Here is a 17,721-nt window from a genome sequence, read left to right on the forward strand (position 1 = left end):
TATGTGTACAACTGCATTGCTTTGGTAACTTTGGGGGCCCAGATGAGACTTGAGTTCTGTTATTTATATATATAAAAGCCCAGCGACCGGAATGGCAGAATGACCAGAATGATCGGTGGCTATGACATGCACTGTGGCAGCCAACCAGCCTGATCCGGGCCCTGATTGGCCTCCACCCTCCACCCCAGTCGCGGGCAGGGCTGGCCAGCCAACCACCCGCAGCCCCTCCCCCCGGCCAGCCCGTTCCAATGGACCCCCATTGGGGCAGGCCAGCTGGACCCCACCCATGCACGATTTTGTGCACCAGCCTCTAGTAATGTTATAAACCTGGTTTGGTATAAATGTTTTTTTGTTATTGTTTTAAATCTGGGCTGTGACCAAGACAACATTTAATTTATTCCAGACTCTACCATGTAGAGTGAAGAATCAATTTAGTCCAGTCCTTATAATAATGATACCACTTTTATAGCACTTAATAAATTATAAACATATCGTATGTTTAAATACAGTAAATGCCTCAGGGTAAGCAGGCAAAGTGCTGTGATGTCATTTTACAGATGAGAAAACTGCTCCTTAGAAATTTAACTGGCTTATCTATGAAAAAAGGCAAGGATACAACCATGACTGCGATCCAGGGTTTTGGAGTCCAATGCTTTTTTATTTCCTCATTTTGTTGTAAACTTGGCCTCAAATTTTTGCCAGAATCAAATCACAGGATGTAAAGTTTGTTAATTCTCATGGATTTTCTTTCACATGCCCTTGCAGGCATTATGTCGGGCAGAAGATGAAGAGGATATTCGTGCGGCCACCCAAGCCAAGGCTGAACAGGTTGCTGAGCTTGCAGAATTCAATGAGAATGATGGGTTTCCTGCTGGTGAGGGAGAGGAGGCTGGTCGGCCTGGGGCTGAGGATGAGGAAATGTCCCGAGCTGAGCAGGAAATTGCTGCCCTTGTCGAACAGGTCAGTGTTGGACCCACTAGTTCTCAACTCCTTCCTCTGGACTCTGTGACCCTCCTATCTTCCCTGGTAAAAATGGCTGATGGGTGGGCCCTGGGCACCAGGTCCCTCTGTTCATCACCACTCTTCCTCCCCACAGCTGACCCCTATTGAGCGCTATGCTATGAAATTCCTGGAAGCCTCACTGGAGGAGGTGAGCCGAGAGGAGCTCAAGCAGGCAGAAGTGAGTAGTTCTAGGGGGAGGGATTGGAAGTGGGAGGCTACTGTTTTCTATCCATTACCACCTTGAGTGCCTCTCCCTGACCACCCCGTGGGATCTGTTGGTAGGAGCAAGTGGAAGCTGCCCGCAAGGACCTGGACCAAGCCAAGGAGGAGGTGTTCCGCCTACCCCAAGAGGAGGAGGAGGGACCAGGGGCTGGGGATGAGGTTTCCTGTGGGACTGGTGGAGGCAGCCACCGGCGCAGTAAGAAGGTCAAGGCCCCTGAAAGGCCAGGGACTCGAGTCAGTGAGCGTCTTCGTGGAGCCCGGGCTGAGACTCAAGGGGCAAACCACACTCCTGTCGTATCCACTCATCATACCCGCAGCACTTCCACGCCTCCCCGCTGTAGCCCTGCCAGGGAGCGAGTTCCCAGGCCAGCACCTAAGCCTCGACCCGCTCCAGCTTCGGCTGCTGCAGATCCCATACCAATCCCTGCCCCAATCCCCATTTCAGCTCCAAATCCATTAACCATGCTTCCTGTCCATATCTTGCCTTCTCCCCCACTTCCTCCGCAGATTCCTCCCTCTTGTTCTTCTGCCTGCACACCTCCTTCTGCCTATACCCCTCCACCAGCTCATACCCCACCTCCAGCTCAAACCTCTGTCTTAACTCCTACCTCCCCTCTCTTGCTTGGTCTACCCTCTGTGCCCATCTTCCCCCCAGTCACCAACCTCACCTTGGGCTTGGGGCCTGAGGCAGAGCTGTGTACACAAACATTGGCATCTAGTGAGTCCCTGGAGCTGGCTGATATGACCAGCTCTGAGACTTCCCCGCTTACTCATATGCCCCCTAAGGATCTGTTGCCAGTTGCTGTTGAGATCCTGCCTATGTCAGAAAAGAACCTTTCTCTCACCTCTTCTGCACCTAGCCCAATCCTGGAGACTGGCAGTTTTCCCAATGGTCAAGAGCAGGAGGTACCAGAGCCTGCTGAGGGGACCATCCTCACAGTGCTGCCTGATGGTGAGGAGGTGCCCACGTGTCCGAGTGAGAACAGTGATCTGGCGCTCCCACCTTCAGCAGTATCTGATGAGCTACTTCAGTTGCCATTGGAGGCTGACAAGAACTCAGAAGAGCTAGTGGAAGCCCAGACCCCAACATCCAGCCCACAGAAGCTGCAGGAACTTGGTTCAGCTGAGGTTACAGCTCCATCAACCTCATCTTCAGCCACCTCCTCACCTGAGGGTTCTTCACCTGCCCGGCCCCCTCGACGTCGCACCAGTGCTGATGTAGAAATTAGAGGTCAGGGGGCTGGTCGGCCGGGGCAGCCTCCAGGCCCCAAAGTGCTTCGCAAGTTGCCAGGACGGCTAGTGACTGTGGTAGAGGAAAAGGAACTGGTGAGGCGACGGCGACAGCAGCGGGGAACTGCCAGCATCCTAGTGCCTGGGGTCTCTGAGACTGGTGCCAGCCCAGGAAGCCCATCTACCCACAACATGTTGGGGCCAGAATCCTCACCTCCCACCAGTGGGCCCTGTGAAGCTGCTCCCCCATCCATACTGCCCACCCCAACCCAGCAGCCCTTCATAGCTCGCCGTCACATCGAGCTGGGGGTGACTGGAGAGGTCAGCCCAGAGAATGGAGAAGGGGCACTGCTTGCCATCACCTCTCCTGCTATGAAACGTCGGAGGGGGAGGCCTCCCAAGAAGAACAGGTCTCCTGCAGATGCTGGACGAGGGGTGGATGAGGCACCTTCATCCACCTCTAAGGGAAAAACCAATGGGGCTGACCAGGTCCCTGGGGCTGACCCCCTTATTGTTGCAGAGCCTGTTTTGGGACCCCAGCTTATTCCTGGGCCCCAGCCTCTTGGACCCCAGCCAACTCATAAACCCGAGCCCATCATCCTATCACCTGTGGAGAAAAGAAGGCGCGGGCGGCCCCCTAAGGCACGTGATTTACCCATTCCTGGGACCACTTCCTCTCCAGGGGATGGCAGCTTAGAGAGCCGGACACAGCCACTCCCGATGCCACCACTCCCACCACTCCTATCCTGTCCCATTGCTACTGTCGCCAACACTGTCACCACTCTCACCATTTCAACATCCCCACCCAAGCGGAAGCGAGGCCGACCTCCCAAGAATCCACCATCGCCGCGGCCCAGCCAGCTCCCTGTCTTGGACCGTGACACGTCTTCTGTCCTTGAGAGCTGTGGATTGGGGAGGCGGCAGCAACCCCAGGGCCAGGGGGAGAGTGAGGGTAGTTCTTCTGATGAGGATGGAAGCCGCCCCCTCACCCGCCTGGCCCGCTTGCGCCTTGAAGCAGAGGGGATGCGGGGACGAAAAAGTGAAGGGTCCATGGTGGTGGCTGTAATTCAGGATGACCTGGATTTAGCAGATGGTGGACCAGGCGGGTTAGAATTGACACCTCCCATAGTCTCAGCTCCAAAACTGCGCTCCACCCGGCTACGTCCAGGTTCTCTAGTTCCCCCACTAGAGACTGAGAAGGTGCCTCGCAAACGGGCCGGTGTCCCAGTTGGCAGAGGTCCTGGGCAGGCAAAGCGGAGCTGCCTGCAGTCCCTAAGTCCCTTGGGGCCTGAGGGTTCAGTAGAAGAGTCTGAGGCTGAAGCCTCGGGTGAAGAAGAGGAAGGGGATGGGACCCCACGCCGCAGGTCTGGCTCCCACCGCCTTGGTGGGACAACCAACCAAGGGGACCAGCGCATCCTGCGCAGCAGTGCCCCGCCCCACCCAGCTGGCCCCACTGTTAGTCACAGAGGCCGAAAGGCCAAGACGTGAGTGGGCTGCCCCTCCACCTAGGCTTTCCACCATGGCCCCTCTCCCTCCACAACCAGGCCTGACTCTGTTAACCACTACTTGAAGTCTTTTGAGGGGGAAAGCCTCCAGGGAGACATAGGGGCCTTCTCCCTTCTTTCCACCAAAGTAGGGGGTAGGAAACTGGTTGTCATGGAAATGGGGCGCTTCACATATTCCCTTCCCTTCCACCCCACATGGCTGGGCAGTGTTAAGGGTGGCAAGATAGTCTCTGTCCCCACCCCCTTGTACTTGATTCCCCAGCAGTCTTTCACAGCTCTCCACCCTTAAGGAAAGGGGGAGGGACTTCTCTACAATAAGGTTTTTTTTCTTTCTTTTTTTTTTTTTTTTAAGAAGAAAAAATAATAAACTTAGTTTCTGTATGAGCATCCGCGTAAGGAGGCTTCTGATTTTCTGGTCTGGTGGAGGGTTGGGTGGGAACTTGGGCATCTTTTTTATTTCCCTTCCTCCTGCCAAGATCCTAGTACCTCATCTCTAACCCAGAATTACATATCTTGGAGGTAGAAATGTCCACCCAAGAAGAGGGAAGATTTGGCAAATCTGATCTGGTAGGGCACCTTTCTCTAAAGTTTTAGTTTTCAGTCACTCAGACTCATACTTTTCCTCTCCTCCCTTCTATTCTCTCAGTTCCTGACTTTCCCTCGAGCCCTCTGATGCCTTAGACTTTTTCCTGCTTTTATCTTCCTTGCTCAGGTGCTTTTCCTTTCCCAGAAGGCAGGCATCACTACCTTGGGTTGCTCCCGTCATTTTTCCTCCCTTGCTTTCCTCCATCTAGCCAAACTGGTTTGAGTCAGCTACACCCCCATATGAGCTCCTGGGGCTCTTCAGGTGGTGACTGGCCACCCAACCCCACCCCTGGGCTTGGCTTGGAGCCCTGAGTCAGCTCCATCTCTACCCAAGCCAAATCAAACCTGAGGCAGAAGCCGAAACTCACAGTACCTCAAGGCCTATAGCCAGGTAAGAGCTCCTGTTCATTTTACATTTTCTCTGATCTCAACTCCCTGGCCCCTCTCCTTGTGTTCTCCCCATCATGTCTGTATCTGTTTACTCCATCTGAGTTCTTTTCTCAAACCCACTTCTGCAGCTTCATGGCACATATTCTTTGCTTTCTGCTTATCTTGACTCTTTTCACCCTTTTTATCCTGGGTTGTGTTCAGAGAACTGCAAATGGTTTCATTTTATCTAGGATATAGGGGAATGGTTGGAGATGGTGGTTTGGTATCAAAGCTCAGAGGACCTGAGAAATAGGGAGATGAGAAATGATTAAGTAGGGCATCATTATGCAGGTTTCTGTGTGGGTTATGAGGTCATTCAAACTCAGTGTTAATCTGATTGTGTTGTGTGGCCTGGGTTGAAATGGAGAGGAGATGGCAGGGAGTCAGCATAGCAAAGGAGGCCCTACTGGGGAGGGATTTAAGGTCTTTTCTGGTGTTCCGTTTCCTCAACTATAAAGAGCTTAGATGGGTACTTTTTCCCTCCTTTCTTCCATCTCCAGAATTATTATCACATGAAATGGCAGTTTTGCTTGAAGTAGGGAATGGCCTAGCATGTCAGTCTCTCAGGAACTTCAGGGAATTGTAGTGCCCTTTGAAATACAGTTTAAAAATCAGACTTTGATAGTCTCCAATTCCTAGCAGCTGTTGAGATTCTATTTCCTGCTTCTTGGTGTGCACCTGTCATTCTGCTTCTCCCCACTTGTCAAAACAATAATACAGATAATGCTATGTTCACGCTAGCATGTCTTTAAAGACTTGAAATCTTAGGCTGAGGAAGGATTCCAGCCACACATTTCCTCTTGGTCTATGAGTCATTAGAGGAATTCCCTAGTAAGGCGGCATTCTTAAGAGTTGGGCTAGGCCACAAGGACATGATTAGAGAGGGGTGGAGTCTGAGAAAGCCAGGCCAAGGGCTCAGTTTTGGGGCTTAAAAGTACCTCGACTGTATCGCCCACAGGTGATGGAGGACGAGGAGAATGCAGTGGAGATCTTGGTGAGCAACATGGAAGCTGCTCATTCTCCATCCCCCATTCGCTGCTGCTGGCTCCGCCTCCGCTACTTGGCAGCTACTAGCATTATCTGTGGCTGCTCTTGCCTGGGAGTCGTGGCCCTTGTGTTTGCCATCAAGGTGAGGAATGCAGTTCCTATGGGAGCAGAAGGGTGGGTGTAGTAAGGCAGTGGCTTCATATCTGATCTGTCTACACTGATCAAACGGTTACTAAGTGCCTGTCAGAGCTTGGTGTTGGGCCGCGTGCCTGAAGTAAGAAGAAGACATGGTTCCTGCCATCAAAGGTCCCACAGTCTAATGGAAGAGATGGCTTTGAAAATGGATAATTATTAATGGGATGTAGCCATCAGTACTGTCGTAGAGGAAGCACAAAGTATTTTGGGAGCTGGGGGAGGATACATAGGGTGGGGCAAAAGTAGGTTGACAGTTGTAAGTACCTACAGTTTATTCTTGTATTATTTTCCATACAAACAACTGTAAACCTACTTTTGCTCCACCCTTTATGTGTGTGATTAGAGTAGAGTAGGTGGCAGGAAAATAACCTTCAAGGATGAGTGAATTAGGGTGAAAGGCATTCCAGGTAAAGGAAGCAGTGTGTACGAAGGCCTGGACTATTAGTTCAGCCTAAATGGACCAGTAAGAAATAGTGAGCGATGAAGCCAGAGGGCCCAGATTCCCAAGGGCCTCCAGTGTTCTGCTTAGGAGTTTTGACTTTATCTTGAAAGTACTGGGGAACCATTCAAAGGTGTTTGCAGAGGAGGGTGACATGGTCAGATTTGTGTTTCAGTAAGATCCACTCTCAAGTCCTACATGGAGAATGAATTAGAAAACTGGAGGCAGCTGAGCAGCGATGAGAGCAGTCTACAGGAGCCAGGAGAAGCTATGAGGGTTTTGAGGGGGTTCCACCATTTCAAAATATCTGTCACACAGGCTAACTTAAACACCAGGCTTGAATTTTCTCAACCCTAGTTGTATTTTAACCATCAGAAACTGTACTCCTGTCATCATAAAAATTTCTGGGTTTCATTAAGGTACAATCATAAAAAGAATCCTTAAAAGATGAGGCCCATTGACTAATGAGAATGGGGTGTTATATGACTGGACATGAATGAAAAATACAAAAATACTCCAAGATAGCTCACTTTGTGTGTGTGTGTGTTTTTTAAATTTTTATTGATTTCAGAGAGGAAGGAAGAGGGAAAGATAGAAACATCAGTGATGAGAGAGGATCATCAATTGGCTGCCTCCTGCACACCCCCCACTGGGGATCGAGCCCGCAACCCAGGCATGTGCCCTTGACTGGAATCAAACCCAGGACCCTTCAGTCCGCAGGCTGACACTATCCACTGAGCCAAACCAGTTAGGGCTAGCTCACTATTTCTTGCCAAGAATTCCAAATTTGGAATGAATCTGGGATAAGTAAAAAAGGATAGGGAATAAAAGGATTGAAAAGTATTTTACCATATATGATCTTGTGCGTTAACAATGGCCACTCTGAAAAGTAGGCAGAGCAGAATGGATAACTTATTTTGCAGATGAGGCATGAGAAATAGAAACTAGAAAGGAAGGTAGAGGATTTGGATGTGAGGTTTTGAGCCATGACAGGGATGGAGGATTGTAGTGGGTCAATGGGCACTTTGGGACAGAAGCAGGGGGAGAACCTAACCAAAAACCTGCCCCCACAGGCAGAAGAGCGGCATAAGGCAGGCCACTCCGAGGAAGCAGTGCACTGGGGGGCCCGGGCCCGGAGGTACATCCTGGCCAGCTTTGCTATCTGGATTGCTGTCCTCGTTCTGGGCCCCCTGCTTCTGTGGCTGCTCTCTTACATCATCGCCCAAGCTGAGTGAGTGAGGGTGGCCTCTGCAGAGAGTCAGCCGGAACCTCCTGGATCCTTCAAGGCGGCATTGCTAGGGTCGAGTGCCAGCAGTGGTCCTCCCTGGCTGGAGGATGGTGCCTCTCTCAAAGGGCTTTGGAAGAGCTCTTCTAGCCCTTTATAAAAGGAAACGGCAACTGAGACTGATGAGGGGAGGTCAGCCTGCTCTGTTCTTTCAGTGTTCATCATTCCCTGTTCCCCCCCAACCTACCCCATTCTAGGGGCCTCTACCCAGAGGTGGGGTTGAAGACCAGGCCTGATTTTATTAGAATTTGTTTTATAATAAAAGCCTTTTTTAGTGGTGAAATGCTGTTCCTGTCTACTTGTTCTTCCCCTGCTTTTCCCTGGGACCTTGGTAAGAGCCAGAGAGGGCATCTGACTGATGGCAGAAGTTTGCATCTCCCGGTGCCTCGTTGCTCCATGAGAACGAAATATTTCTTTTTCTTTTTCTGGAAGCTCTTGGAAAGACCCCAGCTTCTTTCTTATACCTGAAGAGAGACCCAGAGACCAGAGAGCAAGAGTAGTAGCATCAGCTACTATTTATTGAATGTTTGATATATTCCAAGCTGTGTTCTAGACACTTTATATTTCTTAACTTCTTCAGTTCTCATAATCACTCAGTACCTAGTACCATTGTTCTCACTTTATAGTTGAGGAAACAGGCACAGATTATAATGGCACACAGCTAGTAAATGGCAGAGCTGGGATTGAACTCAAGACATTTTGGTTACAGAGTTGAGAGAGGAGTGAAAGGGTTGAATACAGCAACCATCCCTTATATAGAGAGATTTCTATGATTATATTGAATTTGCATAGCCTTTATCTTGGGCTTATTGATATTTATTTTATATTTTTATTGATTTCAGAGAAGGGAGAGGGAGAGAGAGAAACATCAATAATGAGAGAGAGTCATTGATTTGCTGCCTCCTGCACACCCCCTACTGGAAATCAAGCCCACAATCTGGGCATGTGCCCTTGACTGGAATTGAACCCGGGACCCTTCAGTCCACAGGCCGACGCTCTATCCACTGAGCCAAACCGGCCAGGGCTCAGGCTGACACTCTTATCCACTGAGCCAAACTGGCTAGGGCTGATAACATTTTAAACATTTTTAATATGAGATATATCACACATACAGGAAAATATCCAAAACAAATACAAAGCTTAATAAGTTAACAAATCAAACATCTGAAAAACTACCACTCAGTCAAGAAATGAACATTGCCAGCACTTCAGAGCCTGCTTTATATCCCTTATAATCACTACTGCGTCCTTTCTTCCCACAGGTAACTATCATTCTGACTTCAAACAATGTAGTTTTCGTTTTGCCTGCATTTGAACATTATATAAATGGATTCATGTATATTTTTTATCCTCACCCAAGAATATGTTTATTGATTTTAGGGAGAGAGAGAGAGAGAGAGAGAGAGAGAGAGAAACATACATCAGTGAGAGAAACATTGACAGTTGTCTCCCGCACGTGCCCCAAACAGATCACACCTGCAACCTAGGTATGTGCCCTAGCTGGGAATCAAACCCGTGACCTTTCGTTGCACAAGACGATACTCCAACCAAAGGAACCACCTGGCCAGGGCTCATGGATTCTTTTTATGCCTGGCTTCTTGTTGTTTATGAGATTTATCAATCTTTGGTATAGCTATAGTTTTCATTACTGTATAGTATTCCATTGCATGAATATATTACATTTTATATTGGTAGATTTTGGGGATGTTTCCAGTTTTGGGATATTATGAATCATTCTGCTGTGGATATTTTTTTATTTTATTTTTTATTGATTTCCGAGAGGAAGGGAAAGGGGGAGAGAGGTAGAAATATCAGTGATGAGAAAGAATCATTGATTGGCTGCCTCCTGCACACCCCACACTGGGGATCAAGCCTGCAACCCAGGCATGTGAACTTGATGGGAATTGAACCTGGGACCCTTCAGTCTGCAGGCCAGCGCTCTAGCCACTGAGCCAAACCAGCTAGGACTGCTGTGGATATTCTTGTACATGTCTCTTGGAATACATATGTCTTGTGAGTGGAATTTTGGGGTTATTTTACCATAATTCTGCTTTATTTTACCATAAAGCAGAGCACCTAAAAGAATTAGAGATGGGGGGGCGGGGGGTAAGAGATCAACTGAAGGACTTGTCTGCATGCATATAAGCATAACCAATGGACACAAGACACTGGGGGGTAGGAAAGGTCGGGGGAAGGTCAAGGGGGGAAAAAAAGGAGACATGTAATACTCTTTGTAATACTTTAAGCAATAAAACAAAATAAAAAAAATAATTAGAGATAGTGCACACTGAAGAGAGAAGATTAAAGGGGAAGACGAGCCATATGATAGTTGTCCTTAGTGTTTCAAAATGCTCCAGCAAGGAAGAAGTGAAGAGAATCCATTGTTGGTCCCAGATTTTAGAATGACAACAATGGGTAGAAGCCATACTTAGGGCAGTGATTCTCAGCCTTGTCTTCAACAATGGAACCATGTCGGGAGCCTTAAAAAGTACCTATGCCTGAGCTTTACCTTTAGAGATTCTAACTTAACTAGTGTGAGGTGCTACATAGTCTTCCGGACAACACATTCTAGAGCAGCGGTTCTCAACCTGGGGGTCGAATGACCCTTTCACAGGGGTTGCCTAAGACCATTGGAAAACACATATATAATTACATATTGTTTTTGTGATTAATCACTATGCTTTAATTATGTTCAATTTGTAGCAATGAAATTGGGGGTCACCACAACGTGAGGAACTATATTAAAGGGTCGCAGCATTAGGAAGGTTGAGAACCACTGTTCTAGATTTTTAAGAAACTTAAATTTGCTAAACTTTTTTTAAGCTAATATTTGATTAATCAGAAGCTTCAGTTTACTAGAAAAGAATATCTCATTCCCCCAAACTGATTAAACTGATTTTAACACTCTGTTTTGAAAAAGTTTCAAACCTACAGAACAATAAAATAATAGTACAATGAACTTGTACTTTTCACCTAGGTTTATAAATTTTAATATTTCTCCACATTTACTGTATGTCTTTTACTGTATGTACATATTGTTATTACTGAACCATTTGAAGTTAAGTCCAAGGCCCATCATTCCCAAATACTTCATGATCTATCTCCTAAGAACAAGGATATTTTCTCAGATAACTAGGGAACAATTATGTAATCCACAGAAAGCAACATCAATACAATATTATCTTCTAATATATAGTACATATTCAAATTTTCCAGTTGTCTCAATAACCTTTATAACCATTTCTTTTCTGCTTTAAGCTCCAGGGTGGGAACACAGTCATTGCATTCAATTGTATCTCTCTTTTTTTTTACATATATTTTTATTGATTTCAGAGAGGCAGGGAGAAGGAGAGAGCGATAGAAACATCAATGATGAGAATCATTGATTGGCTGCCTCATGCACACCCCCTACTGGGGATCACCCCTACAATCCAGACACGTGCCTTTGAGTGCCCTAGAACAGAATTGAACCAGAGACCCTTCAGTCCGCAGATCAATGCTCTATCCACTGAGCCAAACTGGCTAGGGCAATTGTCGTATCTCTTTAGCCTCCTTCAATTTTTAGTAGGTCCTCATCTTTTTTTTTTTTTTTTTTTGGTTAAACCTTACCCAAGGATATTTTTCCATTGATTTTGAGAGAATGGAAGGGAGAGGGAGAGACACAGAGAGAGAAACATCAATGTGAGAGAGACACATCAATTGGTTGCCTCCCACAGAAGCCCTGACCAGGGATCGACCCTGCAACCAAGGTACATGCCTTTAACTGGAACCCGGGACCCTTCAGTCCACTCAGCCAAACTGGCTAGGGCTCATACTCTTTTTTTTTTTTTTTTTTTTTTTTTTTTTTTGGTCTTTCATGACATTTTTTAGGGCAAGCCAGTTTTTAGAATTTCTCAATTTAGGTTCTTATGATTGGATTCAGGTTAGAAATACTACATAATGTCAGTGTGTCTTCAGTACATCACATCAAGAGGCATATGATGTCAATTTACTCTCTTATTGATGGTAGTAATATTGACAACTTGGTCAAGGTAGTGTCTGTCAGACTTCTGAAAGGTAAAGCTAACTTTTATCCTTTGTAATGAAAAACTAATCTGTGTAAGTATCCTGTTCCCCAGCAAATTTTCACCAATCATTTTAATGCCCAGTTTGCCCAACGCAGTTATGAGGCTTACAGAATGTTGCTGTTTTTAGTTTATCATTCTACACTTATTAGTTAGTTGGCATTCTACTATGAAGACAGTCCTTTTCTCCATTATTTATTTACAATTTTTTAGTGTCAGTATGGTCTCGGATTGTTCTGTAGTTCAATTTATTATATCCATTAACTGTCATTAACCTTCTTAAAATATTTTGTTGAAATATAGTAACCTTCTTAAAATATATAGTTTACATATAGTAAAGTGCACAGATCTTAAGTGTGCAGCATGATGAATGATTTCATATAAACACATCTGTGTAATCACCACCTAAATCGGGTAGAGAATGTCTGGCCTGCCAAGGCATTAGGAGTGAGTTAATTAAATGTTTGAACAAATATAGCAGAATAATTTTTTAAGTTGATAATTTTGTATGGTCCCTGAATGAAGTTATAAATATCCAAATGGCCCTTGGTAGAAAAAAGGTTCCCCACCCCTGAATGGGTGAATAGACAATTTCTAGCACCTCAGAAGCCTCCCTCATGGCCCTCTCAGTCTCATTATTTTTGTCCCTGATTTTGACCAGTGGAAACCCCTTCAACCTGGTTCTTGTATCCTGATAAGTCCCCAACTTTTTTCACTCTCTGGCACAAATTATTGTAGATTCATCTTGCACTTTCTCTGCTCCAGCCTGGGAATTGGCCATTTCTTAAATGAGCTTTGGTTCCTTTTACTGGGGACTGTTACTTTGAAATTAGTATCTAGACACTAGCTGTGCTCATTCTACTGGGATGTTACTGCATCTAGGCCCTTTCAGAGGTTTGTGCTCGAAATACCTAATTTTATCTATTTTAAAAAATCACATCTGACTTAATCAATCATAAGGTTCTCTCCTTTCCCCCATTCTATTTTTTTTTACTTTTTTGTGTGTTTTTTTCTTTTGTTTTTTTCCCCCCATTCTATTTTTTTTTAATAATTTTATTGAATTTTAGAGCAGAAGGGAGAGGGAGAGGGAGAGAGAAGCATCAATGGGAGAGGGGAATATTGATCAGCTGCCTCCTGTATGCTTCCCCACCTGGGATGGAGCCTGAAACCTGAGCTGGTGCCCTGACCAGGAATGGGACCAGCAACCCCTCTGTGCATGGGATGATGCCACACTGACCCACACTGGTCAGGCTGTTTCCCTATTCTTAATTCCATATTCCCACAGTAAGACCCTAATGTTTATTCACTGCTCAACTTTAGAATATCCCATTGTAGTACTAAATAACAAGCCTACTAAGTAAAGTTAAAGATTTCTTCACAATTATTTTGTCTTTATTTTTATTTTGAGAGTACATTTATTAAAGCTGGGGACAGTGCAACAAGGAAGGATTTAGGGTACAAGCAGCAGCAGGAGAGACAGTCAGGGGCCGCTGTGGCTCTAGAAACGCCATGGGAAAGAAGTGAGCCAACCCGGGCTGCTACCCGCTCAGTGAGAGTCAGAGAAAAGGGGACCTTGGAGACAGGTTCAGGGGTTAGCCCAGGAGGAGCTGCTGCTGCCCACTGCTCCCCTGGTTGCAAGTCTCATGGGGTCCCTTAGAGTTTAGGATAGGAATGCCTGTGGGGGAAGATGGGGAGGGGAGGGGAGGATGCTGATGTGCTCCTGGGAGGGACAGTGTGCCTATTTTATCTATTTAAAAATAATATATTTCCATTGATTTCAGAGAGAGGGAGAGGGAGATGGAAACATCAATGATGAGAGAGAATCATTGGCTGCTTCTTGCACACCCCCCACTGGGGATCTAGCAGCAACCCAGGCATGTGCCCCCATGGGGAATCCAACCCTGACCTCCTGGCTCATACACCAGGCCTATTTCAAAGTACTCTGTTAAAAAGGTACTTGGACTCGTTAAATGGTTGTGATCCCAAAGTGACATTTCTAAGATGGTTGTTAGCAGGTTATATTAATTCATTCTGTGCCTCCTTCCTGGGGAATAGAACTGCCACAAGGGTAAGCACTTTTTCTTTTTCTTTTTTTTTTCATTGCTGTTAGTCTAGCGCTGTGATTTTCAACCGGTGGCCACAAGAATGTTTAAAACATGCAATACCTGACTATTTAGTCAGGGGCACTGACCTCTTTTCCCATAGACTGTCAAATTAAAATATGACAACAGCCAACACTACAATAGCCAGCTGGTATAAATCAAAAGTATACCTACTTTTTGGCCAGGTCGGCAAAAATTATAACATTTTTTTGGTGTGCCCAGAATTTTAGTAGTTTATGTGTGCCATGAGATGAAAAGGTTGAACAAATATTCATTGAATGAGTAAGTGAATGCCAGGGTTGAGGTATGCACAGAAGGCTTATGAAGCAAGTCCCTCCTGGCAGAATCTCATAACCTGGTAGCCTTAAAACAGAGTGTAGTGCTCCCCAAGGCTTTGGGGCGGGGGGTGGGGGGAAGGCTGGGGAAACAGCACCCCCAGCTGGTGAGTACAGGGCTTTAGAAGTATTCAAGAGTCAGCAGTCACGGGACGAGGGAGCCTCTTCAGGCTGCACCAAGCGGCCAAGGTGGGCAGTTTTCGCGGCTGGAGTCCGCCCTCAAAGCAGGGCTGCCAATACCCTGGTAGAGCCGAATCCCGACAAGGATGCTGGGAGGAGACTGCGAGGGCCGTGCCCGCGTCTGGGAACCCAGGCGCAGCGAGGCTTGCATCCCAGCAACCCAGGGCTTCTGCTTCCCAGTAAACCGAGCTTCCCGATCGCTTCCAGGCCTCCAACCACCCGGTCAACAAGCCCCGCCCTCCGCCGTCTCAGGCAGGTGCCGGGCGCCGATTGGCTCTATTTGAAGCCTTGCGTCGCAGCCTTAGGTAACCGAGCGCCAACGCGCTCCGGCCCCCGGCCTCTCGGCTTCCTATTAGACAGCCAGTGTCCAATCGGAAGGGCTTTTGAAGCTCAGTCCTCGGCAGGCGCTGGCTATTGCCCAACCCCGTCCCCACTCCCCAAGATCCTGGCGCCCCAGCCGCAGGGACTGTGCCTCCGCGAGCCGCGATGTGTGTCCTCTCAGAGCCTGTGGGCCTCCCTGCCCTCCGTTTCCTCCTCACAGGCCCCCACCTCCGTCAGAATGACGCTGGACGTGGGACCCGAGGATGAGCTGCCCGACTGGGCCGCGGCCAAGGAGTTTTACCAGAAGTACGACCCCAAGGACGTCATCGGCAGGTGAGGCCGCGGCGGGGGGGCGGGGTCCGGGGGGGGGCCAGGGTCCTGGCGGGACGGTGCTGAACGGGGTAGGTCAGTGCTCCGCTTGGTGGCGAGACTGGTATTCTGGGTCAACCCCCGTTTCCCACCAACTCGTGGATGTGTTCAAACGGTTGAATTACCTGCTGGGTGCCAGGTACAAAGCTAAACAGAAAGGGAAGGAGAGGTGCGTGTGCCCCGGAGGTGCTCCCAGTGAAGTAACTGAAAGAGACACAGGCACAGTCAGAAAGTGTCGGCTGTGAAAAGTGCTGGGGTCTCAGAACCACGGCTCCCGGAGGCGGTATCGGGGCCCCGGAGGACGGTGCGAGCTCAGCGTGCGGAGACGAGAAGGCCGTGTACAGCGTGCTGGGTGCGCTGTGCAGGGCGCCGGGCATACAGGACCCACAAGGTTTCTGTTCTGGAAATTATAGTTGTAGCGACAGACAGACAATAAACACAAAAACAGGATGAAGATCAACGCGCTGTGGAGACGATAGTGATGGCACGAGAGTCATTAATGAGCTGAGACTTGAAGGATGGGAATGAACAGGGCACGACTCAGGTAAGATATACTCCAGGCAGAGGGAACAATGAGTGCAAAGGCTCACGGTACGAAAGGGCCTCCTCAAGCGATAGATGGAAGAGCATAGTGGCTAGAAGTAAACAAAGTAGGAAATTAAATTGGAGAAGTGAATGGAGGTTGGGTTATGTAAGGTCTTAGGCCATGATAAGGAATTTAAATTTGAGCATCAGCCTGGGACTGAAGGGTCCCAGGTTTAATTCCCGGCCAGGGCACATGCCTGGGTTGTGGGCTCGATACCCAGTAAGTGGCGTGCAGGAGGCAGCCGATCAATGATTCTCTGTCATCATTGATGTTTCTCTCTCTCTCTCCTTCTCCCTTTACAAATATATTTGTAAAAAAAAAAGGAATTTAAATTTTAGTGAAATTGGTCATTTCAAACAAGGTAGTAACCTGAACTGATTTACATTTCTGTGATTTGGGAGCTAGGAACTTACCCTTTCTATGCCTCAATTGTGTGTGTGTGTGTTTAATAGATTTTTCTTGATTTCAGAGAGGGAGAGAGAGAGAGAGAGAGAGAGAAACATCAATGATGGGAGAGAATCACTGATGGGCTGTTTCCTCCACACCCCACAGGGGATTGAGCCCGCAACCCAGGCATGTGCCCTAACCAGAAATTGAGCCATGATTTCCTGATTCATAGGTCAACGCTCAACCACTGAGCCATGCCAGCTCTCAGTTTCTTAATTGTAAATTGGGAATAAAAATAAATCCTACTTTGTAGGTTGCTGTGAGGAAGAAAAGAATTAATATGGTACTTTTAGAACACTTTCAGGCACTTGGTAAGTGCTCAATACAGGTGTGTTAATTACAGTTCTAAAAGATCATTCTGGCTCTTGTGTAGAGAGTGGAGGAGGAGGGGGGCAGGAATGGAAGCATAGAGACCAGTTATGAAGCTGTTGATTCATTTAGGCTAGTGATGGTGGTGGGTTAAGACTGGGGTGGGGGTGATAAAGATGAAAAGAAATCGATAGTTTTAGGTGATGACTTGATACAGTTTCCTAAAGGATTGGATATGACCATGAGGGATAAATAGAAGACAGAAGAATAACCTCTAAGGTTTGGATTTGAGCACTTGAGTACCATTTATTGAAACAGAGAAGACAGGAGAATCAGATTATCGGGACAGGTGAGCAAGTCAAGAAATCCATTTTTTTTGCCCTCACTGGTTTGGCTCAGTGGATAGAGCATCAGCCTGTGGACTGAAGGGTTCCGGGTTCGATTCTGGTCAAGGGCACATGCCCAGGTTGCGGGCTCGATCTCCAGTAGGGGGCATGCAGGAAGCAGCTGATCAATGATTCTCTCTTATCATTGATGTTTCTATCTCTCCCTCTTCCTTCCTCTCTGAAATCAATAATTAAATAAACTCTGTTGATACCCTTCTGTGTATCCTTCAATCAAAGGTCTATGGGTATATATATTTTTTTTTTTTTTTTTAAAAAAAACCATTTTGGAAATGTTGACTTTGAGATACACAACTGGAGCTGTCAAGTGGGTCTTTGATTCTGGAACTAAAGGGAGAGGGCTGGGCTAAAGCTATAAATTTGCGAGGCATCAGTGTATAGATAGTAGTTGGCGAGAGAATATAGACAGAGAAGTGAAAGTGGCATGGGCTTAGTCTCTGGGATGTATCATGGGTTAGAGAAGGAAGAGCCAACAAGGGAGACCAAGGAGATGTCATCTGTGAGCTACAAAGAACAACAGGAAGAATGTGCTTCTGCAAGCTTGGCATGGTCTGCTGTGATAAGTGCTGCTGAGGCCCTGCTGGTGTGGCTCAGTGGTTGAGGATTGACCTATGAACCAGGAGGTCACGGTTTGATTCCCAGTCAGGGCACATGCCTGGGTTGCGGGCTCAATCCCCAGAGTGGGGCATGTGCAGGAGGCAGCCATCAATAATTCTCATCATTGA

The 17,721-nt window shown here is 47.2% G+C and overlaps 3 protein-coding genes across 5 annotated transcripts in view; all 3 read left to right on the plus strand.

Moving 5' to 3' along the window:
• The window catches only part of SRCAP (Snf2-related CREBBP activator protein), a 37,441-nt gene extending 33,093 nt beyond the window's left edge, over positions 1-4,348 (plus strand). For both annotated transcript variants that reach the window (XM_005882049.2, XM_005882050.2), the window contains 3 exons: positions 766-960; positions 1,097-1,180; positions 1,285-4,348. In XM_005882049.2, the coding sequence (XP_005882111.1) occupies positions 766-960; positions 1,097-1,180; positions 1,285-3,942 (2,937 nt within the window). In that variant the 3' untranslated portion in view covers positions 3,943-4,348. The remainder of the gene's footprint in view (positions 1-765; positions 961-1,096; positions 1,181-1,284) is intronic.
• A 233-nt stretch (positions 4,349-4,581) lies between these two features.
• Positions 4,582-8,162, plus strand: TMEM265 (transmembrane protein 265). The gene is made up of 3 exons (XM_014529815.1): positions 4,582-4,935; positions 5,932-6,102; positions 7,668-8,162. Exons 2-3 carry the CDS (start codon positions 5,935-5,937, stop codon positions 7,827-7,829), a joined length of 330 nt encoding a protein of 109 aa, XP_014385301.1. The 5' UTR covers positions 4,582-4,935; positions 5,932-5,934; the 3' UTR covers positions 7,830-8,162.
• Positions 8,163-14,980: 6,818 nt separating this feature from the next.
• PHKG2 (phosphorylase kinase, gamma 2 (testis)) overlaps positions 14,981-17,721 on the plus strand; it is a 10,384-nt gene continuing 7,643 nt past the window's right edge. The window contains exon 1 of one of the 2 annotated variants that reach the window (XM_005882048.2): positions 14,981-15,214. In XM_005882048.2, the coding sequence (XP_005882110.1) occupies positions 15,120-15,214 (95 nt within the window). In that variant the 5' untranslated portion in view covers positions 14,981-15,119. Of the gene's footprint in view, positions 15,215-15,692; positions 15,795-17,721 lie in introns of those variants that run through there. The other variant, XM_014529808.1, reaches the window with a different exon arrangement.

Source organism: Myotis brandtii, unplaced genomic scaffold (genome assembly GCF_000412655.1).
Source record: "Myotis brandtii unplaced genomic scaffold, ASM41265v1 scaffold698, whole genome shotgun sequence".
Lineage (NCBI taxonomy): Eukaryota > Metazoa > Chordata > Mammalia > Chiroptera > Vespertilionidae > Myotis > Myotis brandtii.